Genomic DNA, 25086 nt, shown 5'->3' with positions numbered 1-25086 from the left:
TTTTTTCATGTTCGGGAGAAGATTTTTCGATTAAATAATGGTTCTTGATTTTAACACATTTGCAGAAAAAATGCCGGCACAACCTCAGATGTTAGTGTTAACATGAGAAGGGAGATAGCGAAGTTGAAGCTGTGAAGAAAACGTTTTTTTTTTTTTCCGATGTTACAATGCGACATGAAAATTGGCAAAACCAGCTGTGGTGCAGGAGAGCCTGGGCGGTGAGAAGAAAAAGTGGGAGATAGAGGAAAAAATATTAGTATGTTAGGGGAGGGGGGAAGAGGGTGACAAAGTAAAGGGGGGAGAGAACAAGAGGTGGAGAGAGGGTGGGAGACACTGGCAAGTGACTCGGTTGTATACTTATCAAAATTTGAAATGAGAAAAACGATTAAGAGTGGGGGAAAAACGATGGGAAATGCATTTCTGAGACTTGATCGGCCGCAGAAGAACCGCATTGGTTGGCTTGTGTGGATGTATTGTGCACCGATTGGCTGCAAGAAGTGGTGTCTGGCGATGATTGACTGTCGAGGTAATTTTCTCTCTGGCATTCATCGGGGGCACATCTTGACTCTCTGCGCCGCTGAAGTACCGGGACCCAAGTGGGATGCACCTTCATCATCTCCTCCTTTCGATTCATGTTGTGGTGCTTGAATATTTCAATGGCTTCTCTATGAAGACGAGCATGGTAGTGAACCTCCAACGATATTACCTCAGTCTTTTCAAATTTAATTTTGTGGCCGGTTTCCCACATATGTTCTGCAATGGCTGAACTTTCTGTTTTACCAAGGCGGCAGCTCCTCTGGTGTTCCTTTATTCTTGTAGCAGTACTTGTAACAGTAGGAACAACAAAAAGAAGTACTGCTACAAGAATAAAGGAACACCAGAGGAGCTGCCGCCTGGGTAAAACGGAAAGTTCAGCCGTTGCAGAACATATGTGGGAAACTGGCCACAAAATTAAATTTGAAAAGACTGGGGTAATATCGTTGGAGGTTCACTACCATGCTCGTCTTCATAGAGAAGCCATTGAAATGTTCAAGCACCACAACATGAATCGAAAGGAGGAGATGATGAAGGTGCATCCCACTTGGGTCCCGGTACTTCAGCGGCGCAGAGAGTCAAGATGTGCCCCCGATGAATGCCAGAGAGAAAATTACCTCGACAGCCAATCATCGCCAGACACCACTTCTTGCAGCCAATCGGTGCACAACACATCCACACAAGCCAACCAATGCGGTTCTTCTGCGACCGATCAAGTCTCAGAAATGCATATAGAGAACAAGTCGATGACAATAGATGTACGAAGCCTTTCTCGCTTGCCGCGGAGACTTACGTCCAAATAACCTCAGATGATGCCTGCCACAAATGTGGGCGAAACGTCAGAAAGAAAATCTCCTAGACCATGGCCTAATAACCCGGAAACCATTTGCAAGTCATTTAACGCCGGCCATGAAAGCCTCAGACAATATTTGACGTTACAAATTTTATAATTCTATATACATAGATTTGCCATACAATCATGATTAAATATCCTATATCCTGGAACTGTTTCCATAAGTTACACACGACGCTGGACGTTAAATTGAACTCTCTACAAATCTGGACTTGAGATTGGCCTGCTTCTAGCCTCCCCACAATTCGCCACCTCATTCCATCATCTAAACGTTGGTGGTTACTCATTTTTACTGTTACAATTTCAAATTAACCGATTGCTGCAAAATAACACCAAGAAATTCGCTGAGGTGTGCTAGCGAACTAAATGCGTCTTAACTAACGCGCGCTTATAAAGCCTGTTTCCCTACTGGCTCCGCCTACACACACATGTACGCTTACGTATTTGATGTACAAGATTTGCATTTTTGTCTAGAAGCAGTGGTTTTACATTCAGTTCAGTTCTTTTCATGAAATTTGATAAAATATGCAAGTTCTCTTAATTTATTTCACCAGTGTAGTAAATGCGATGCATCTGATGTGTGATCCTGGTCGGCTAAATTTCATAATAAAAATTCAAAAAAATTTTTTTTGCCAGTTGTATTTTTATAAATGAACAACATACAGATAACCTTTTTATTTTTAAAAACTCTTCAATAATGCTCAATATATTTAACCAACAAAACAAGTGCTAGAAAATGAAATGTTTAGCGGGTTAAAATTAAAAATTGGTTTACTAAAATGTTTCAAATATTTCAGGCAAAAAGACAAGTTTCTTATTCAACTTACTTTTTTCCAATATGCAAAGAACAAGAGCTTTGTAAAAGGCCACTTTAGCTTCTGATTTTGTGTCTATATTCAATACACAAGTGGCAAAATGCATGTACTTCCATGTGTGACTTCGCTGTTCAACCAGCCATAATGTCTTCAATAGCTCAGCAACACTGTGGGAAATTATTAATGAACAAACATTTTTAGTTATGGAGAAAAATGAATAAAACTAAAAATTAATGATATACATATTCTCCCAAATTAGCCAGCATGCCATAAAAATCAAGAGAAACCAGCTTTTTGACTGGTTCTGTTTGACTGGGCATCTGGTTCATTTTCAGCATGCTGGGAAATATGAAGTTCAATAAGGATCACATGATGCGTTCAGAAGACCAATATCAATCTATATTAAATACTGAATTGATACACAGTTCAGAATAAAATAACGACTTTTTTCACAGCAGCAACAAATGTGTTTTGTCTAGGAATTTGACAGTGATAATGAAAATTAGACATTTAGTTATTTCTCTACCCTAATTATCATTAGCCTAACACAAAATACAGATACTGTGATCCCCCCACCCCCGCATATTCATATATATATATATATATCATGTTTTGCAATGCAATTCTTTAAAAAAAATTTCCTCTGCTTACTCAAATCTTAAACATATACATCAAAAAATACAAAAATATTCAAAACAAATTTTTTTTTTTGTCAGTTGTATTTTTATAAATGAACAACATACAGATAACCTTTTTATTTTTAAAAACTCTTCAATAATGTTCAATATATTTAACCAACAAAACAAGTGCTAGAAAATGAAATGTTTAGCGGGTTAAAATTTTTTTACTAATTCAGTTTACTATTTTTTCCATTCGGCTCATCTGCGAGAATGAATGTGCTTAAGATCAGACATTTGCAATGAACCAAGAACTACGGTATCAAAATCAAAGCTGAAATTTTAAATATCCCCCAACATAGTTTGTAAAACATGAAATATCCTGCAAATGCAGAGAACAGACTGGATTCAAATCAGCTAATTCAATGGATCCTTTGAGTCTAGATATTTAAGAATTTTCCAGAATTTGTGTCTCCCTGGCATGCTAGAAAATATGGGTATTCAAAGCATACTAGTGTCCCTTGCTGTTTCCTGGAATACTGGTTAATACAGGAAATACTGTAAAACCATAAATAAAAATGAATCATAAAACAGTCATTTATCATATAAAAAAAAGCAGATGAAGCATCAAATACCCTATATCAATATCACTGGAATAAAAAACCCACTCTTATTATTTCAAATTGGACTTTCAAGATCTTCCAGAATTTTAAAGTATAGTTTCAAGGTCGCTCATTTTTCCATAAAAAGTTGTTTGCGATTTAAACCTATTATATTTTATCTACTGTTTTGACATCATTGAGATTTTTTCATTAGGCAAATGCAACAGAAAAAAATAGAGGTAGTGTAGTTCTAATTAGAAATCTTTAAAATGATTATTCACATCAGTGACAACTTAAAGAATTGAAGAATTGAAAACAGTATATTACAACCCCCCCCCCCCCCCCCCCCGTCCTGTTAAACCATGGATTTTGATTCCCACAATACAGTAATCTCAGTAATCCGAGGTAGATGAGGCCACCTCGGATTATCGAAAAACTTGAACTATCCGAAAAACAATAAAAAATGCTGACTTTATTTATATATAAAAAAACAGTATTAGCATACTAACTGTATTTTTAATTCTTGAAGAAGATATAGATGTCACGTGTTTCAAAAAATGGAGAATGTGGGAAAAGCATAAAGATAAGGGAGTGATTGAGAAAAAATAGAGATGGGATTGATCACGAACAATGCTGAGACACTGATAGCTTTCAACTGCCTTTCCAATGATTTATGTAAGCAACTAGGGGACAATGCCATTGTCCACCATCAGGAAGAAAACTGTCAAACTTGCTTTCCTTTCTCAATCACTCTCTCAAAAATTAAAATGATCTACCTTCATTCAAGGGAGTATAATATTTTATTACACCAGTAGTCCATTATAGGCTAGGGGTGCCTAGTCCGTTTCAAACTGAAATTACTGTACAATACATATGTAAGTATGTACTATGTAGTATTTCTGGAAATAAATAAATTGGGTTCTTGGAGGGGGAAAAAAGAGGGAAAAAGGTTCTCTCAAGAAGGAAATTCTGAAATTTTCAGTGCCTATGATTATACAGAAACTTGAACTTTCAGGGTTCAGATTTTGAGACTCTACTGCAGTTAAAAGTAAGAAATTTAATAGCTCTGAAACAATCATTAATAATGTCCCAACTTTGCAAAAATTTTAAAAATAATTTAAAAAAAATTAAAGATGTAAATTTAATACTCAGAAATCTTTTTACTACAAAAACAAAACACTTGAGGTTAAACTAAATTAACCTCAGTAATTTTTCACTTGGCTTTTAACAATTTAAATTTTTGCTTACTTATCTAAATCTTCAATGAGCAATTCACACAACAATTTCCAAGCCTGCAAGTGTTTGGTATTGCAAGGATAATCAAGGAAATTAAATAATACATTTATGGCTTTCTTTGGATCTGCAGAAAATAAATAGCAACATAAGTAAAACAATTAATTTTACCATATGATAAATTGAAACCTGTATGAAACGGAATGTCATGAGACTGAAATAATATTCTGTTTTGGACAGATTTCCAGTGTATAAAGGTGCAAATCAAAGCACTAATCACTGAACAGAATATATTTTGATTCTGTTTAAGAGAGGTTTCCATCTCATACAGGTTTCACTGTGTGAAAATAATGGAATAAAAATTAGATTGTACTCACTTTTAGAAACCATCAATTCTGCAAAAACAACAACTCTAGGATCTGAAGGACATCTTTTACTGATCTCCTGTCCCCAGTAAAGAAAAAATAATTATGGAAAATTTCAACTAGAGCTTAACAGTGTCTAACTCAGAGGCTCTTAACCTTTTGTGTTCCACAGACCCTTCGCGCCAATAAGATGAAGGCCATGAGCCTTTACCAGTTAGATGACCATGGATGCCCCCCCCCCTTTTCACAGAATAGTATTTAGAACATAACAATGTAAAAACAAATTAATTGTTATCTCATCTAGGCTTACAGACCCTTCCCCCAACACCTATCCAAGTATCCACAAAGGAGGTTTTGTGAACCCCTGGTTGAGAACCACTGGTGTAACTAAACAATGAACACTTTGACATAAAACACTTATGGCATAAAATATTCAAAATTAGAGAAAGGATTATTTCCTTTGACAAAGCAACTTTTGAATTTGCCTTGACATGTAAAAATATATGCAGTTGATCACATTTACAACGCTCCCTTTCAGAATTTTTTCCCACTAAACAACGTTTGTGGTCCCAACTATCACTAATATACATTGAGATCTCCCGTTTAAAACATTTTCCCACCTTGTACTTTTTTTCATGACAGTTTTTCAAATAATGTTATAAGTAGGGTCCACTGCATATGTTGAGGTAAATGTGATAAATTGCTAACTATGCATGATCACCAATCCTCTTAATAAGTTTTGTATATAACATTTATCCATTATTTTCCAAAAAGAAATTGGCAAGTTTGATAAACATGGAAAATTTTGTGGAAACAGTGAACTCTTTCAGTGGTACCAACTGAACACCTATTTAACTAGTTATTTTAAAGGCTTATAGTGAACTGCTGAGAAAATGTAAGTCAGCTTATAGTGAACTGCAATGTCCTTTAAAAAGATTTTTTTCCCAGTTTTTCAAAGGTAAGCTTATGCATATTAGGATCCCGAAAGACAGCATTCTTTAACTTCTGTGTCAAATCCCACTCTTTCACCCTCCCTGTCATTTCTAGGAATCCACTGGTTGAAAATATAAGATTCCACTCTTTTCAATCCATCCCTTGAAAAATTAGAACAATAGTGGAACAGACCTAGAGGCCAAGGTTTCTAGAATAGTCTAGAGGTATCTGATGCCCCATTCCTTTCTATCTCCTGTCGCTGTCTTCATATCCATATGACAATTTCAGACTAAACAGAAATTTTGCCATCTCAGCAATATCTTCAAAAAAGAATCGGTAAAAATGGTGAATTCCATAAAGAGGAAAGCATTTTCAATTGATGATAAAATAAAAATAATCAAACGTATTGAAGATGGAGCCAATCAGTGCCGTAGTGTACCTTCTCTGAGCCCCGGGGACAGACATTTTTTTGAGGGCTCTTTAAAAAGGAAAAAAATAATGCAAAATAAGTGAAACCTTTTTGTGAGGTCCCCCCCCCCCCAATATGGCTCAGTGCCCTGGTTGCCTCAGCCTAGTTATAGCCCAAAGATAGCAATCAGCAATATGCAAGGAATTTTCCTTATTGAAATCTAGCATCCAACATTTGGAAAAATCACAGCGTGATCATTGATGCTCACGAAAAAAATCTATGGAGCAAAGAAGCCAGGTGAGTCTGAAGTGAAAGCAACTGCAAAACATTCCAAATACTTTTTTCTACAGAAAATGTGGACAAAAAAAACTTTTGACCCTTTCCTAATCATCAATAAGAAAATTGATGAGTTTTACTTAAATCGAAATGTATTCAATTAAAAATAATGAATTTCTTCCATAGGATGTAAAAATAAAAAGTAATACTACAGTTGACTCCCGTATTCACCCCCACGAATATGGGGGGGGGGGGGAAGAGACAAATGTACTTCAAAATTCTTCCTTTCTAATATTTGATTGTCTATTTAAGTGATTAATAATTTATTAGTAAATTGTGTTATTCACAGTGAATGTTTCAAACAAAACCACCATGAGATGCTAAGAAATATAAATTTTTCAACAAATTTGGATATAGTGAACTTTTTATTTGGTCCACAGATGGTTCACTGTAATGGGGTTCAACTGTAGTATGCCTCGCAAAGTTAACGTTTTTATATGCATCAACATGTGCAAACAAAACCAACATTACCGATCAAATTCATTATACCAGACTGATGTTTTCACACAATTTAAGTAATTTATTCAACAATTTATCGCATTTATACTACTACCTGATTATAAATAAGCAACAGTAAATGTGATGAATTCACAATATATGAACATAATTTATCAAGTTTACCAAAATTGTTTTTGATTATGCACAATAACTGGCAATTATACATAACCAACAGATTTATCACATTTACCATTAACATATATGTATACATAATATATTATTAGTCGCTGTGGTGGTCAAGTAATGAGTGTGTGATGGTCATAGTAATGGACTCGTATCATGAGGACACAGATTCAAACTCCACTGTTGTCATGGTGGTGGGAACCACAGAAAATCACAGAAGTTGATTTTCTGTGGTTCCCAACTTTGAGGCACAAGTACAAGCTGATCTCCCCGTTAACAAGTCTTGCTACAGAGAACCACAGGCCTACAACAGTACAATTATTCAATCATCACACTTCACCCATTGTTTGAAATATAGATGACAGATGACAGCACCATAACAAACATTTTACAGAAACAAACTACAAACTTCAAATTAGGTTCACAACATGCACACACATATTCCAACATGTACAGATTTGTGACTTCCACACAGGAATATGGACGAAATGCATGTGTGGTTAAGTAGTATAGTAATAATTACTATTATTATACCTTCTATAATTTATAATATTCCGAACCTGTTCACAGCCAGAGGCTACAGGGAAGAGAATTGGAGAAGAACAAAAAAATTGTATAGCTGATATTATCTATTATAATTCACAGTCAATCCTAAAAAATAGGAAGTTAGATATTTGGAGAGTTTGAATCAGCTGAAAATTATACATCATTGTAGTATTTAACTTTCCCACCACAGAGAGCAATAGAGCTACAATGGTACAAATCTTCAATCATTATACTTTACTCATAGTTTCATAGTTAAAAAATAGATGGCAGCACTATAACAAGTATTACTCACAAACAAAATTCACAATAGGTTCACAACATGTACACATACATTCCAACATGTACCAATTCATTAGAGGTTTAGCAGAGAAATATAGTGGACAAGGTGCATGTGTAGTTTAGTGATAGTCATGTCCCAACATTATAAAATAACATTGACATCATATATAATACAGTCGAACTTAGTTAATTAAAGCTCACAACAAATCCAAAATTCAAATTATCTAATTCCTCAACATTTCAAATCTCAAATGCAAATGTATTAAAATTTCATCACTTACTACAACAGTTTCCTTGTTGTTGCAACTAGTGTTTGTATAAAACGTAAAGGATCACAAAACAAACTATTTAATTAATAAATTTTAATTTCAATTTGCTTTCTTTTGGATGCTTTTAATTATTGCACAAAGCCTTCAAGTTGGTTTAAAAAATAAAAGATTATGAAAAATAAATTTTTCAGCTTCAACAGCCATTTTTTTCCAACATGGCTGAAACTTTGCCAAATTTGAAATAAAGATCTCTGCAGTTTTCTCAGAGTCCGTTTCATCCTCTACAGAATATTCAATGTGACTTTATGAACTTATGAGAAAAATGTAGCTAGACAAAATCGATGTTCCAAAAAAAATTAACTAATAATAATTCTATAACATTATTAAAAGCAAGGTTTCCAAATTCCAGACATTTTGGAGCCATCGAGAATGGGAAATCGTATTTCCTGAGAATTTGGGAAATCACTTATTTACAGTGGAACCCTGTTTATACGACTCTAATTTATAATAACTTCTCATTTATACGACGTTTATTTTTGACTCAATTATTCTTTATAATTTTTAATGTTAAAACATTTCATTTATGCACCACATTTAACTTCAATTACACGACGTTTTCACTCCGACTCGAATCCCAAAATTTGGCAAAAGTGTCATTTCACTTAATTGATGTACGTGGGAATTTTTTGAAATATCACTTAACATATCGTGTATATAAAACACTACAATCAGACAAATATTATATTGAATACACCTTAGATTTTGGTTTATGATCTTTAATAATAAATAGCAAAATATAATGTTAAAATTTTGTAACGATACAACCAATAAAATTTTAGAAATCATGTTTCAAAATAAAATGTCAGAAATAACATTCTTCATAAAACGCCTTTAAAATTTTCATTCACAGGTTACTTGATGTAAAAATGCAACTCTAAAGTGAACATAACTTTGGTTCTAAGCGTAATATAAACAAAACTAAGCCTGGTTTAAAATCACAAAAAATGGGAAAAAAAAAATTCTTTCAAAAAATGAGGTTTTAAACAGTCGGATACCTAAATCAACTTCTGTTGATTGAAAATTTTTTTTCAAGATTAGTAATTTAAAATTTCTTTGGGAGAGAATTTTCCCTAATTTTCATAGTTATCAAATGACATTTCACTTTTTTTTAATTTTTCTCATTTTGAATATTCTAAATCTGTATGCCAGAGATAAAAGGCACTATGTCTGTTTTCGTGAATATTGAGATAACGCTATTAATTTGCAGTGCTTTAGTCATACTTCACATAGGTATGGGGGCACTAAATATTTTTTAAATAAATAACAGATATACAGGGTCATTCAAAAGAATGTATGGTATTTTAAAATACTATAATAAACTCATTTTTAAACATATACTTACTAGAACAGGTTTAAAATAAAGGAAAACTCAAAATCCTCTTGGCTGGTAGCACTATGGAAGTTGTGGTGGCACTATTATTGGTACAATTAAAAATGGCATCTCAGCAAGAATGCTATATGCTTGGCCTCTGAGGTCACCTGACATCACACCATGTGACTTTTTTGTGGGGCTTTGTGAAAGACAATGTGCATGTGCCACCGCTACCCTGCAACTTGGGTGTCCTAAACACATGCATATGTAATGCTCTGAACTTAGTGACACCAGACATGCTGAAACGAGTTTGGCTAGAACTAGACTATCGTCTGGACATTGTCCGTGTGATTTGAGGAAGTCAAATGTTCTATATAGAATATTTATAATGTGATAAAATGAAATTGTTTGAGTTTTCCCTTATTTTAAACCTGTTCTGGTAAGTGTGTTTAAAAATGAGTTTATTGTAGTATTTTAAAATACTGTACATCATTTTGAATAACCCTGTATATTAAAACAAACGAGCTCCATAGAGAGGCATACTGTACTAACAAAAATTCTTTAAACGACTCTCCTGCAAAATTTCTCTTTTGTGACATGGTGTCCAGACCTACATGATACAGAAATTCAGACAGAGCAAAGAAATATATATATCTTACTCTCTTTCCATAGCATTAATTCCACATATATGCTTGCCACTATAATATTTTCATAACTATGCTGATCAAATTTTACACATCCCTTTGATAAAAATAATTATTCATACTTTTTTCGCACAAAATAACAATTAGAAAATTTCTCTAGATTTCATTTTTGAACCTTCAATTTTCATCTTGCATCATATTCACCCCTGGACAAGGGGTGCCCTTCCTCAAAGGTGTTGACTTGTTTTTCCACACAATCACAAGTCATGGTAAAAAAAATTGACAGTGTTGATTTGTGACCATTAAAGACCATTGGCTTTAGAGGCTTCTTAAAAAGTGTAGCTCTGTCCAGAATATCCCCTCAACGACAGACAGCACCCTTCCCTCCCCCTTCTTTTTATAAACGCTTGAGAGTTGTAGTACAACTGTGAACAAATTATTCTCCCACTTGTAAAATAGTATTTAAAAGCCAACAAGAGTCACCCCACTTTGAAAAAAAAGTAAATGAAAAATATTGGAATCACTCTTTCTTTCCTAAGTAGGAGTGTAGCTTCAGACTCTTGTCCAGCCGTACACATTTCCATCGAGTACTGATCTTTATTCTTGAGGATTGCCTAAAAAACAGGGTAGTTATATAATGTATAGCTCCTGGGAATCCTCTTGTTTTCTTTTCAGCCTCTCTACTTATGATTGCAAAATAGCCTGTCATTGTGATGCAAATGGGAAAGTAAAATTAATTGAAGAAATCATGAAAGCCAGTAACCTGCTATGTGCTTTCTAAAAGGCAATGCTTCTTTTCAGATCTTATCACGTGTCCATCTGTGGTGTTCCATAAACAGGGTCATAAAATGGACGAGGGACTTTTTTTGCTTTAGGCTTTTTGTATAGTTCTCTCAGTATTAGGATTTTATAGTAGGCACAAGGTTACTTGTACAGTTTTTAGAACTGGAAGCCTCCGCCCTGCCTCCCATGTATCTTTCTGTCCTCTTATTTCTTTTCAAGCAATGCTAGATAAAATTAATCAACTTTCCAATGAATATTTCCCATTATTTTTCAATTTTTTTTTTATATTCCATTGCAAATATTACTGTGTTACACCAATATTTTTCCTGAATTCTCTGGAATTTACGGGAAATTCCCTCCCAAAAACCCTAATTAAAGGCACAGACCTCTAACACATTTTACCACACAAGTGACTGGGATTTTGGCACTCCTGATTTTAAACAAACAGATGCACGCACACGCACACACGCTTGTTTTCTTTGCACACACAAATGTTTTCTTTAACACAAAATTGTTAAAGAAAACATTACTTCCTACTCATTACTTAGAGCCACAAAAGTTTAGATTTTGTGGATTGCAATTTTTTAATGTTGATTATCATAGTTTACATGTCATATTCTGGAAAAGATAGGTAAACAACAGAATAAAGATGATGACCAAAATTTTTAACCAGAAGTTCTAAGAAAATAGAGATTTTGTAAATGAAATATCTGAATTCTAAACTTCGAATTATGCAAAACCAGAAAAAAAAAGAATTAAACAGGAAATTTTAACATTAAATTGAATAGGAAACTCAAAGGGAATACCAAAAGTTTGAAAAAACAAAGTATGCCTGTAGGCCTATATGACATATGTAGGATATCGATTGTGCAGCTGCTGAAAAGAGAGAGGTATATCATGATTGTGTGGTGTGCGAATAATGAACAACTGTTTGAGAATGCTGATTCGAACAGTAACAGAGAGGAGTATGCATTGAGAAGTTGAGTAGTAAGATTTGAATGTATTAAGTTGTAATAAAGTTCATTTCTTAGCCCTGGAATACATTGGTTTAAGTCGTGGCCACTCCCGAGAGAGATTACACATAACATACACATCTACAAATTAAAATGTAAAATTATAAAGTGTTGATTTACCTTCAAACTCTGATAATGCTTTTCTGATGAGTACTGATGTTTATGGAAATAGTCGCATAAATAAATGACAGCATTGATATTTTCTGGATTAATGGCGACATATTTACCCAACACTTCTTCAATTTCTTCCCACCTGTGACTAGCTTCCAACATCTTAAAAAACAATAGAAATTAGCTTTCGGTTCTAACAAATGATTATTTTATAGATGACTTAATAATTAATTAACAAATAGTTTAATTGTTTGATAACATTTGACTGTCAAATATTTTTTGTAGTAAATGACAAAAAAAAAACTTTGATATTTTTTAACAGCATAAAATATAAAACACTACCAAATTTTTTCTGAACATAAAATTTACCATCAATTAATGAATTGAATTTTAATCAATTTTGAATTCTATCAATTTTGAATTCTATCAATTTATTTATTAATAAACTGTGAAGAGCTTTTTTTCTACTGAGAACCCAGGAAACAATTCAGTTGACAGAATCTTCTTTCTCCGCTAAGTTTTTTTTTTTGTCCTTTCAAAATTCCTGATGTCAAGCATATGTTTATTAGAATATTTTTGTGCATTAGTTTCATGAACATACATTGAATCAAGCAAACAAATAGATTAAAATATTTCAGACAAACATTAAATACATGAATTCTTTGACATTCACAAGTCATTAGAATTTATTTATTTTTTCAACTGTTGTATATTTTGGCTAAGCTCAGTAAGTTTTAGTGAATTTTAAAAATTTTATACAATGTGCATAGGTAAAAAAAAACAAGGCATATGACATTTTACTGGCCACTGAATGAATCATTGATCCTAGAGGCGTACACCCAATTAGAAAAAGTATCCAAATAACACGCAGTACTCAGATGCAATCATTCATGTTGCAAGGGATTGTATAGTTATCAAAATGAAAAAGTTAACTTTTTATTTAACTTTCTGTGTTCCTGAAAATGCAATTAGAAAGTTTTTGCCCTGTCTCTCCTGATGCCAACAAATAAAATTCTATGTTTCTAAGTGTGATATTCAAATTTGAAAAATGGAGGAAGGTTGAGGAAGGTATTTAATGCTGTTTTTTCCCAAACTTCCTCCATTTTTTGAGTTTGAATATCTCAGCAAATGTAGCACTTAGAAGCGTGGAATTTTATTTGTTGGCATCAGGACAGACAGGGCAAAAACTTTTTAATTGCATTTTCAGGCACACAGAGGTTATTAAAAGTTAGCTTTTTTATTTTAATAACTACACACAAACCCTTGCCAAATGAATGACATATCTGAGTACTATGTATTACAACAGATTTGGAAAACTGGCTGAATGGAGAGATGTCAGTGTTTCAGGGAAGGAAAATTCACCTCCTCCCTCATGGGAAGTGGAACCCTGGTCTCTCATTTGCCAGACACTCGTCTGGCAAACGAGAGACCAGGGTAGGCACTGCCAAGTAAGCTATAAAGCCAAATAGCTTTCTTCTTCTTCTATGTGAACCCAATTGAACCCAGGTTCTCACTCAAACCAAGCAAGTGCTCTACCATATACACCACTGCATGCAGACATGACCCTGCCATCCTTATTTCACATGCTGTGGCGTGAGATGCTGATATTGAGGCATTAGTTAGCCTACCTTAACTTCCACAAATGCCCCCCCCCCCCCCCACAGGTAAGACAGCAGAGAGAATGAGAGAGCTTTTTCTGAGTCCAATACCATAAGGAAATATACAGTTTCTTAATATTATGTCAAGGTGAACTTCAAAAGAAAAGTTGGAAGGAAGAAACATCATTGAAAATAGTGCTAATAAAATATTATGATACCTATAAAAAATATGGGTGTCCATATTCGTCATGGAACAACCAATAATTAAAAATCTAAATATTTGCTAAAAATGTATAGACTAGCGAATATAAGATTGATGAGCATGAAGTGTACAAAAAAGCTGATTTGGTACACCAAAAATTTGGATTCTCTTGTCAGAGCCGCAACTAGATGCTTAGTCACCCGGAGCAAGTGCACATTTTGGCGCCCCCTTGTAACATTGAAGGTAAGGTTTAAGAATGAAATTTGACTCACCTGCTGGTCAAGCGCCCGGGGCATGAGACCCGTCAGCCCTCCCCCAGTTGCAGCCCCGTCTCTTGTTCTTTCTGAACAAGTCAAATTCACAACTACTACAGCCAGCCCGTAACTAGCCTGAGGCTTAAGCCATATGAGGAGCTTACAGAAAAAGTGTACACTTATCTATACATATAAAATTGATTTTCTGTATGTGCATATATATGTTCTCTATGCAGATCTACAATTTTAGACAAATCATTGCCAAATTTTGCACGATGGGCTACTTTAAAAGTTTGTCAGAGCTGGGCAAAAAATAGTTTCTGAGCCTCAACAATGACTTTTAGAATGTTCACTTTGGCTACCGTGGTTCCCTAGCAATGTGTTTCAGACATGCATATGTCTTTACAATGGTTTTCACTTTTTCAATCCTCCCAGTAATTGAAGATAACCTGGGCAGCACAAATATTATAGCTAGTTTTATATATTTCTTAGAAATTTTGACAGTTTTTCATTTGAAATAATTGGCAAAATGAGAGGAAGAGGAGGGTGAAAGGGACAAACCCTCTTCTTTTTTCTGAGCATGAACCTTTCAGAGGCCCCAAGAAAGCACGCTATGGCCCTGACTATAGCAGAATTAAAAAATACAAAAAAAATTATCTTTTTTATTTATCTTATGAGCAAAACAAAAACAATTATTTTAAAACAAATTATTTTCTAGCTAATCTGTTATTTTGCATAGAATAAACATACATTGTTAGAGGGCTTGAAAAAATTCAAAGCCCTTATGGCAGGGGTTCTCAACCTTTTTAAACTAACTCAAAATTAACAAGACCAGCTTTGCCACCCATGGGACTGTTTGTTTTTCAAAATTTGTGAAAGGGGTCGTTCAAGTATTACGTCATCATCGATGGGGGGAGGGTTCCGATTCGCTGACTTTTGACTTTTGATACTTTTGATGACAAGGGGGGATGGGGGTTTGGATTACGTCATCAACCCCCCTTTATGAAAATATGAGTTAGGATTCAGAGGGGCAGAGCTGATGACAAAATTTTGCTGACAGGGGGGGTCAAAAATAGCTAAAAATTTGTTTACATAATACTTGAACGGTTCGAAACCAGTGACATAATAAGTGCAGTTATAAAAAAGGACTGTAAACTGTGAGTGGATTTGTACAACCAATTTCAAAAGCCCCTAAGACCCAAGTTTGGGTTGCGACCCATAGGTTAAGAACCTCTTGCTTACGCAAGAAAATTTTGCCCATTATGATAACTATACATAAGATATATCTACCATGTTTTTCTTTTTGAAAGGGAGTTTTGAAAAATATAAGTTTCAAAAAATAAATGTAAAAATTATGTTTCAGTTTGTGATTTCAGATAACTTTTCCAGCAGCTGTTTCAACAGTTTAATTCAAATTTATCTTCTCTTACGATCACTGTATAAATATGAAATCTATACCATTTTAACTTCCCACATGCACAACTTTTTTCACTTACCTCAATCAGTTTCAAAACAAAAATATCCCACTGTCCAGGATTTGAGATAGCTTCTTTGAAAGCAGCAATGACTTTTACAGAAGATTCTGCATTAGTTTCACTGGTATCATGTCCTGAAATGTCTGTAAAATATACAATATTTGTTTAAATGAAATATGTTTTCCAAGACAATAAAATTCAGAGAGTCAAATACAACTATACACAATATAGCTACAAATCAATGGATAGTTCACATTTTCTGAAATTCCTAGAGAAATGCTTAACAAATTGTTGTAATTTTTGGCAGGTACACAAAATGCTCAAACTGACACTTTTCAGTGAAAATTCTGTAACACGTACACTTGGGGGGGGGGGGGGGGGCAACAAGAAATTAAATCGAAGAATATATTTTTGATCCATAAACACTTGGAAATGATTAGTAACTTTCACAAAATATTTTAATTGCTATGTATAATGTTGCATGCATTTTTGGAACAATAGCACACATCTTTTTTACACCCTGCACGCACAAACGTGAAGGTTGCTTTTTTTTCTCACGGTAGATATATTATTTTTAATTTCAGGGAGTTAAGCTCTGACTTAAAGAATTGTGAATATAGAAGCATGGTGAATATGAACTTCCGGAGGCTCTGTCAGAAGGAAGCACTCGAAGTTGAACTTCATATTTTTTCAAGATGGCTTCTAGGAGAAGGCTTAGTTCGTCCTGGACTGGAGTATGCTGTAAGGTTTTGGAGACCATACCTACAGAGGGACATAGACTTGGTTGAAGGGGTGCAGAGAAGAGCTACGCGTGTCCTTATTGGCACACAGGGCTTGAGTTATGAAGAAAGACTTCATTTTTTGAATATGTTTACATTGGATGAACGCAGGTGTCGAGGAGATATGATCGAAGTGTTCAAAATTTTCAATGGGATGGATAGGATGGACCATGAACTTTTAGTACACCGCCAATCGACTGCTTTTACAAGGGGACACCAGTATCGATTGGTGAGGGACAATGCAAGGTTATGGTGTCGCAGGGAATTTTTCTCCAATAGGGTTGTTAATAAATGGAATAGCTTACCCCCGGAGGTAGTAAATTGTAACACAATTGACACGTTTAAAAAGAAATACGATAAGCATGTTGGGGTAAATCGAGAAGCTGTCCATTCTTAGAATAGGACAACCATAAGTAATCTTTATGGGCATCGTATAATATTTTATCATGTGTATATATTGTTTGTAATTTGTGTTAATTGCATTTTTAATTGGGTTGCTGTATTTTTGAAACATATGACAACCATATTTTTATGGGCATCTTTTTATCAGCCACCTCGTTGGGCATTTTGCCTGTTGTGGCGTTGTATTTGTATTTGTATTTGTATTTGTATAAGGTGCCTTTGGCAAGTGTGATGCATTACATAAAACAGCAATAAAATTCTGGAAAATTTTTTATGTGAACAAAAATATTTGTTATGAAAAAATGACTTTGCATCATCTCAGCTGAAAAAATTTGAACAAGATGAATTATTTCTCACTTATGAAGTGAAAAACTTCAAAAATGTTGCTTTTTATGCTTTCAGATCATTTTAACCCTTCAAGCCGGTTCAGAAATTTAAATACGAAAGCCCTTTCACGATACTTAATTTTTTTTTAAATCTTACTTTGAGCAGCTCTGCTGAAAATAAAATATACCTTTTTTCCAATTTTAATTCTAAAATGGTAAAAAAAAAGTTATGTTATAGCAAAATGAAATAAAAATTTTATTGTGATTATAATAAGGAGGGGAAAAAAAACTTTTTGATGTACCATGTACCGAGATCTGAACAGAGGAGTTAAAGCAGTTCTTGATGGTAATAATAAGTACCTAATGGATGCATTTTTTTTCCAAATAAATGAACAGTTTTTACATTGTAAGATATCTTGCATTCCTTGTAGTTTATAGTGTCTTTATTAGACTATAAGACCACCTGTCTCTAGCAAGTGATAATGATGAAATCACTGTTATTGCTTCTTTCTGAAGAAAACAAATTGTATGAGATAATAAATTTCCCACTGCAGAAAAATGTGTGATGATGATAATTCTCATTCACGCACTTGCCAAAGCATCAGAATGTAGCCCAAGGTTACAAAATGTGGTAAGAATGAAAAGGTTTTGGCTAATAAAGAACTTGATATATTTTAGAAGAAAAAAATTACATTTAGGCTACTTTTATGATTTTCGAAGGAAAAAAAACCTGGCTTTTTTTTTTTTTTTTTTAAATCACTTGGTTTAAACAAACCACCCTGATATTTTGTGTCTGTTTTTGCAAAAAAGAAAAAAAAAAGAAAATTGGGAAAAAAATGAAGATGTTGGGAATCTAAGCAGAGATATCATTTGAAAGCATGAACTACTCATCATTTTAAACAATAATGAAATAACTATTTAACGTAAAACAGATTAACATGATCACAAGTGAACACCCCCAAAGCAGAATGTTTTGCATTGTTCTGCAATGAGCCCTCGGCTGACTGGAAATGTTCTGCACAGTTCCCATAATATATGCAGACAAGAAAATTGCTCCACAGTAATCCGCAAATACAGCTATCTTGGGTTAAAGTACACGCTGACCTGTGGGGCAATGACAGGCTGGCCAAACAAGCAACTAAAATGGGGAACAAAGGAACAACAATACTCCTATCACAATCATCAGCTAAGGCAGCCATCTGGAAAAACCTTTTGCTTGAATGGCAAAATGAATGGGATAATGAAGCATCAGGTAGGAAAGTTTATCGCATAGTTAAAACAGTAAATTTATAACAGTATGAATCTCATAATGAATAATCAAACATTTTAATGCACACCATAATTGTAAATATATAAATACAATATGGCATGTCTAAGGAAAAGCTGTTGTCTGAACCATATTCGATTATAAGTCCCTTTAGACATTTCTCTTTTTTCTTTCTTTCTTTCTAACCGAGCACGACTAAGGTCTATCACCATCTATGGGCGATTTACTACCCAGTGAGTTGTGCCGGAAGTGTAAAAGTGTAACTGTGTGTGTACCTAATAGTCTGAGTGCGTATGTAGTGTTGTGTTTGATTTTTCAGTGCTACTACTAAACCAGACATGCACCTCGTACATATTCCTCTGTGGAACTTCTAACGAACTGATAGATGTTAGAATGCGTGTGTGTATGTATAGTGAACCTTCCGTGAGGTTTGTTTGTGTGGTGCTGCCATCTGCAATCAATTTTTTAAACTGAGTTTTTTTTAAACTCTTAGTGAGTGAAGTGTAATGAGTGAATAATTGTAACATTGTAGGCCTGTTGCTCTTTGCGGCGAGACTTTTTAACAGCTCATATTCGCGCCTCGAAGTTGGGAACCGCAGAAAACCAACTTCAAACGACCACCACTGCGACAATGGTGGGGTTTGAACCTGGATCCTCACGATGCGAGTCCCTCACTATGACCCTTAAAAGTGCAATTATAATATATATAAAAATAATAATGAAAATTTAACAATGAACAAAGAAAACTTACCTTTATTTTGGGACCATTTCAAGTACTGTAATAATCCAACATATGCTTTCAAGAGAGGGTCCACAATGAAATTTTTCGCTGCATTTAATCTTTGTCCAAAAACAACAGACTGAAAAATTTTTTCAAGCCCAATAAATAAAAAGTTTGAAAAGTAAACTAAAAAATTCAAATTAATCCAACTAGTACTGGTGGAGACGAAGAAATGTAGACCAACGCTGTTTTGAGAGATTTTTCTTAAAGCTGCATCCTAATGATGATTCTTGGCTGATTATTACTATCAAATAATCTCTAACGATTCACAAGTAGATGATTTTAAAGTAGATTAAAATCAGCTATTAGTAAATTAACAATTCAATCAGCATGACAGGACGCTATGCTATCATGGACGTTCATTGAGCCAATTGACGTGATTTCAATGAATCATTGGTTATACAAATATTAATATTTGATCAATCTTATGTAATTTTGATGATTTTTTTTAAATATATAATCAAATCTCTCTATCTCGAAACAGACGGGGTGGAAAAAGTTGAGATAGAGAGTTTTCGAGAAATATATATTTTTTTCAGTAAGAAAGGAAAAACACGCCAAGAACGGCAAAAAACTCAACTGATAAAAACTGAAAATACCATATATTTTACTACGCACTAATGAAATAATTGGCTACACAATACATTACACAATGAGTGTTCAATCACAGTGTACCCAAATGCACTAAAATACTTTTATTTTTTTTGTTCAATTCAGTTTTATTTGCATACCATATTTAAAATAATCCATAATCTTAGATTGATACATATTTTTTGCTTTTTGAGAGCCTTCCCAATTTCATCAATACTAGCAAGAACTACTATTATTTTGGGCCTATATTCTCAGTTTGCTTCAGAAAATTATGTGTTTTTACTTACACAGCATGTGTTCAGCATTTTTCATTCCTTTTTTTCTAATTCCTCTGGAGCATTTTCTGCTGTATTTTTGCTGCATGAGTCGGCCGTACATTCACCAATAATTTCGGTATCACAGTCAAGGTGCTGCACGTTTATAGTGAACTTTGTCTATTTCAACAAAATCTGGAAATAAAATTTCTAGCTTCAAGTGTTTTTTAGTAATGTCCCAAGTTTTTTGCAATTTTACCTTCACCATTGTTTTGAGAATCGTTGAAATTCAAATGAATCACCAGATTTGATCCTTCATCACTGACATGACTGTTTCCAAACCTGCAGCTTTCTTGAAGCAATTTTGAATTGGTTGTTGGCAGACTTTTTGTCATGCTGAACAAGCTATCCACATGACATCAATCATAAAACTCGTCTATGAATGACAAGATCCATCAACACAATGGATATAATATACGAATAATCTTTTCTTATTGATTTCTTTCACCTCCGGCGAAAATCCTTATTTGCACGATTACTTTGACATAGAAAGGTAAAACTGCATTGATTTACAGAAAATGCACCAATTTTTTTCATTTTTCGAGATTTAGAGTTTTTTGATAAATAGAGGTTTGACTGTATTAGAATATTTATTGAATAAAAGATGTTCCAGAGGTACCCTATGTCCATAAGGGCAATGACTAATATCGCCGTAAGGAGATGTGGTCTGGGTGTTTCCTGGCTCCAAAAGACCGTTTCTGAGATGATGGCTACAGACAGCGCTGTTCGCTAGGTATGAATCACTTCATCAAATGAAGATGGAAAACTTTTTCAAGGCAACTATGCAATCCATCATTATGAGGTATGACCACATATTCACGGTCCGTATGTGAGATATAATGTATTACAATACAGGATTTTTTCTATTGTTGATTCTTTAAATTTTTTTTAGCACATCTTTTTATTTTTTTAAAGCTATTCAGATTAGCTGGGTTTGGATTAGTGGGGTTCTAGTGTACAATACAGCAAAACTCTGTGCACAGAATAATTTTTAGCTATGCGCAACTGCATGTATACATCTTAGAAGGAACATTCATTAGGAGCCGTTCAAGTATTACGTCAGCAGATTTTTAGCCATTTTTGACCCCCCCCCCCCATCAGCAAAATTTTTTCAGCCCTGCCCCTACCTCCTAACGCATATTAGAATCAGAGACGCGCGCTGGGGGTATAGAGGCTTCCCCTAGATGATCATCAAAAATTCATTTTTTAATTGAAAATTTTTTTTTTAAATTTCGGAAGAAAATGCCTTTATATGTTATCATTACAATCGATTTCAATGCTATTTGAAGGTTAAGAACTCAAAATTTCTTTTCAAGAAATTCATTGCGACCCCCCCCCCCCCCCACAAGCCATATATGCTAAACCCATGGTCTGCGGACCAAATGTGGCCCCTCAGGACTATCTGATGTGGCCGCCACCTTAAACCTAATTTTGTAAAAATGAATTAAGTGGCACATTTACAGATCGCTTAAGTGACCAGTGGCATAATTCCAGAGCATTTAAGCGCGCACAGCACATTCACAGATCACTTAAAGTGACTCATGAGACAGTTCCAGAACACTTAAGTGGTCCATAGTTTACAGATTAAGAGATCGCCGGAGTGACATGTGGCACAGTTTTAGAGCACTTAAGCAGCCCCCAGTGTGGTCCTACATCACTCAAGTTAGTCATGTGATCCATGGCGCAGTTCTAGAGCACTTATGCGGCCTACGACACATTTCTAGAGCACTTGAAGGATCTGCAGAACATTTAGAGATCATTCAAGTGGCTCTGTACATGACTTATCAACAGGGATAGTGTTAGTTCAGGTGCCCACAAACTAGTGAAAGGTTTTCACGTTTTTGGCACACACAGAGTAAGATGCCATTAAGAATATTTCATATTTTTATAAAGGATGGTTGATGATGTAAGCATTGTTCAAGCCCCCCCCCCCACATCATCAAAGTCAACAAACCTGACCCCCCCCCCCCCACGTATCGATGCTAACCAGGGCTGGATTAACCCATATAAAGGCTCTAAGTACTCCAATGATTTTTGTGCCCCGCACTTTACCTTATTTTCTAGTATAAGTATGCAGGTATTTTTAGTGGGGAGGGAGGTTCAGAAGAATCACTTTCCCTGGGGCTTGTGATGCCATGGCTCAGAAGCCTCGAGTGCTGGGAAGGCCTTGTAGCAATTTGATCTGGTTAAAATTTTGGAGAGAGTTTACAAATTGTGTGATAGGCAGGTATATATTGCTAGGTAAGGGGCCTCATCAGAAGAATTTGCTTTACCTGTGGGGGGAAGGGGAAGTCCTATGATGTTGTGACTGCTCTGAGCTTACTTATGGTAATAGAGCAAAATCTAAATCCAAAAAGTGAGCATTAACACACAAGTTCTTGTTTCAAATTATATAGTTACTTTGCTTTTGTGGCACCCTTAGGGCTGCAACTAGAAACAAAAATTTACTGTTGCTCGAGGGATCTGTACCTACACATCTCTTCCCTTCAATTTTTAATGGGAAAGAGTAAACTGGACTCTATTGCTGTTCCAGCACCCAGGGAACAAACCCACCCTCTGCCCTCACTTTTAGTTGCGGCCCTGGTCAACGTTTCCATAAAAATCTTCAACTGTAGAATCAAATGTTCTTAAAATTTTAGATTTTCCTATTGGATGATTGATGCTTCAAAAAAAGTTGTACATTTAAAAACAATGTACTATTTGATCATTTTTTGTGGTGCCCCTTTTCTCCTGATGCCCATAAGTACATGCTTATTTTGCTTAATGGTTAATCCGGCCCTGATGCTAACATAATACTTGAATTACACCCTTAGTTGTAAGTAGCGCTCACACAAATCTCATTCAAATGATTCACTTCTAAGCACGTAAAAACTCCATTTTTATAGGATACTGAAATTTGATCATGTGCAGTGATTAAGATTTCATGTTGAACAGAAATTACTATGGTGCTCTATTTATAGGGTTCAAATACATTTTACGCATTATGTGATTTTGCATTCATGAGATTCCATGATATTTACTTCTATTCAGCACAATGTATAAATAGCATTTTGATGTTCCACAGACATACCTCAAGTGTATTATATCCCTCTAGATCTTTCTTACGTATTGAATGAATCAAATACTCCAAAACAATTTCATATTTGCTGATATCTCTTAAGCCATGAACAAGACTAAATAATGAAACACAATTGTAATTATTAGTAGCACAATACACAGAAATTTTACAATGAATATAATGAGCATAAAATAAAAAATTTAACTTTTTTTCTATTTTACACTTATAAAAATTTACTATAAAATCAATATAAGGAGCTGCCTCAAAAATATCTGAGCCCTGCTTTTTAACCAATTTTAATCCACAAGCAGAATATTCCACTAATTTTTAATTTTCCCTTATCAAGAGTGTAGAACAGTTTGAAAAAGGGTGATTGTCTCTTATGCAAGCAGAATAGCTTGACTCATGCCAATGGCCACTTTACGCCAAATATGAAGCAATTTGCCATTGTTTCTTGACAGGTAAAGAAAAATGTTTGAAGTTCCAACCTGTTCAAATAAATTTTCACACTCCTTTGTTTTGCAACATCGATAAGCAGAGATAGACTTGAAGGTCTGGTGAAGGGGAGTGATACCACAATGATGCCAATAACACATAGATACATATGTAGGTTACCTGCACATATCTTTGATGCTGCAGGCATTGTTCACCCACCCGACTCCCTCGTATGGTGAAATTCTGCCAAAATTGGTAATGTACGTGGCGAGTAAGAACCAATTTTATTATAAAGGATATTAATATGATCAGGAGCAAGTTAAGCATATCAGATCTATGAAGTGGATAGCGAATTTAGAGCTATGGTACTAATGGGTTAATAAGGCAACAAAGAACTTGATTAAACCATATTAAAGTCAGCTTTAAAAAAGGGGAAACAAAATGAGCATTTTTACCACAGCAGCAGAAAAATGCAAAAACTGCTATGATTTATTAAAAATAGTATGTATTTCGATATTATTATTAGAACAGGGGTCAGCACGGATCATGGCCTCAAAAATAGTGAAAATAGTGACCAAATTGTTTAAAAAAGTGAGCAAATAGTGACCAAAATGTTTAAAAAGTGACCCAATAGTGACCAAAATAATTTTAGAAAGAGACCAAATGGACAATGAATTTTGATTATTACCAAATTGAATGAATTGAAATTGAATTTAGTTTTCACTAAACTTTGTATTTCAATGGAGCTCATCGAAATTGCTTTTTTTACATAATAGTGTGAAATAAATCAAACTCGAATGCATTCTGCTAACCAGAAAAGTTTTGAATAACTTATCAAATTTATCAACAACTATGTGTGAGAGAGTAACATTACATCCTTTCTAAGTAACAGTAGCAATGCCTTTCCCCTCCCCATAGGGGCCGTTAAAGTATTACGTCATCATAGATGGGGGGGAGGGGGTTTCCGATTTGCTGACTTTTGATGACAAGGGGGGAGGTTGAATAACGCTTACGTCATCAACCACCCTTTATGAAAATATGAGTTAGGATTTAGGGGGGGCAGAGCTGATGACGAAATTTTGCTGACAGGGGGGGAGAGGGGTCAGCGTTTTGCTGACGGGAGGGGGGGGGGTCAAAAATGGCTAAAAATTTGCTTATGTAATACTTGAATGGCCCCCATATTGCTATCCACAACCCATCTTAAAATCAATTTAAGCCGGAAAAACTTCAAAACGAGAAAACATTTTCACATTCAAAGAAGGAAAAAAA

General features: G+C 34.6%; 1 protein-coding gene across 6 annotated transcripts in view; it reads right to left on the bottom strand.

Annotated features, from left to right (window-relative positions):
- Window positions 1-25086, bottom strand: part of LOC149088370 (TATA box-binding protein-associated factor RNA polymerase I subunit A-like) — a 66531-nt gene that overhangs the window by 17443 nt on the left and 24002 nt on the right. For all 6 annotated transcript variants that reach the window (XR_016194547.1, XR_016194548.1, XM_089247444.1 and 3 more), the window contains 7 exons: window positions 23395-23497; window positions 19390-19498; window positions 15886-16007; window positions 12345-12497; window positions 5032-5098; window positions 4670-4781; window positions 2215-2369 (listed from right to left, as the gene is read on the bottom strand). Coding sequence is in view for 4 of the 6 variants with exons in the window: in XM_089247444.1 (XP_089103570.1) it covers window positions 2215-2369; window positions 4670-4781; window positions 5032-5098; window positions 12345-12497; window positions 15886-16007; window positions 19390-19498; window positions 23395-23497 (821 nt within the window). In the remaining 2 variants the exon portion in view is untranslated. The remainder of the gene's footprint in view (window positions 1-2214; window positions 2370-4669; window positions 4782-5031; window positions 5099-12344; window positions 12498-15885; window positions 16008-19389; window positions 19499-23394; window positions 23498-25086) is intronic.

The sequence above is a fragment of the Pholcus phalangioides genome, unplaced genomic scaffold, assembly GCF_987345545.1.
Source record: "Pholcus phalangioides strain wild (caught in Gottingen) unplaced genomic scaffold, Ppha-v1.0 ptg000003l_1, whole genome shotgun sequence".
Classification (NCBI taxonomy): Eukaryota; Metazoa; Arthropoda; class Arachnida; order Araneae; family Pholcidae; genus Pholcus; species Pholcus phalangioides.
The sequence above is the reverse complement of the archived record's forward strand: the minus strand, read 5'-3'. Positions and strand labels throughout refer to the sequence as shown.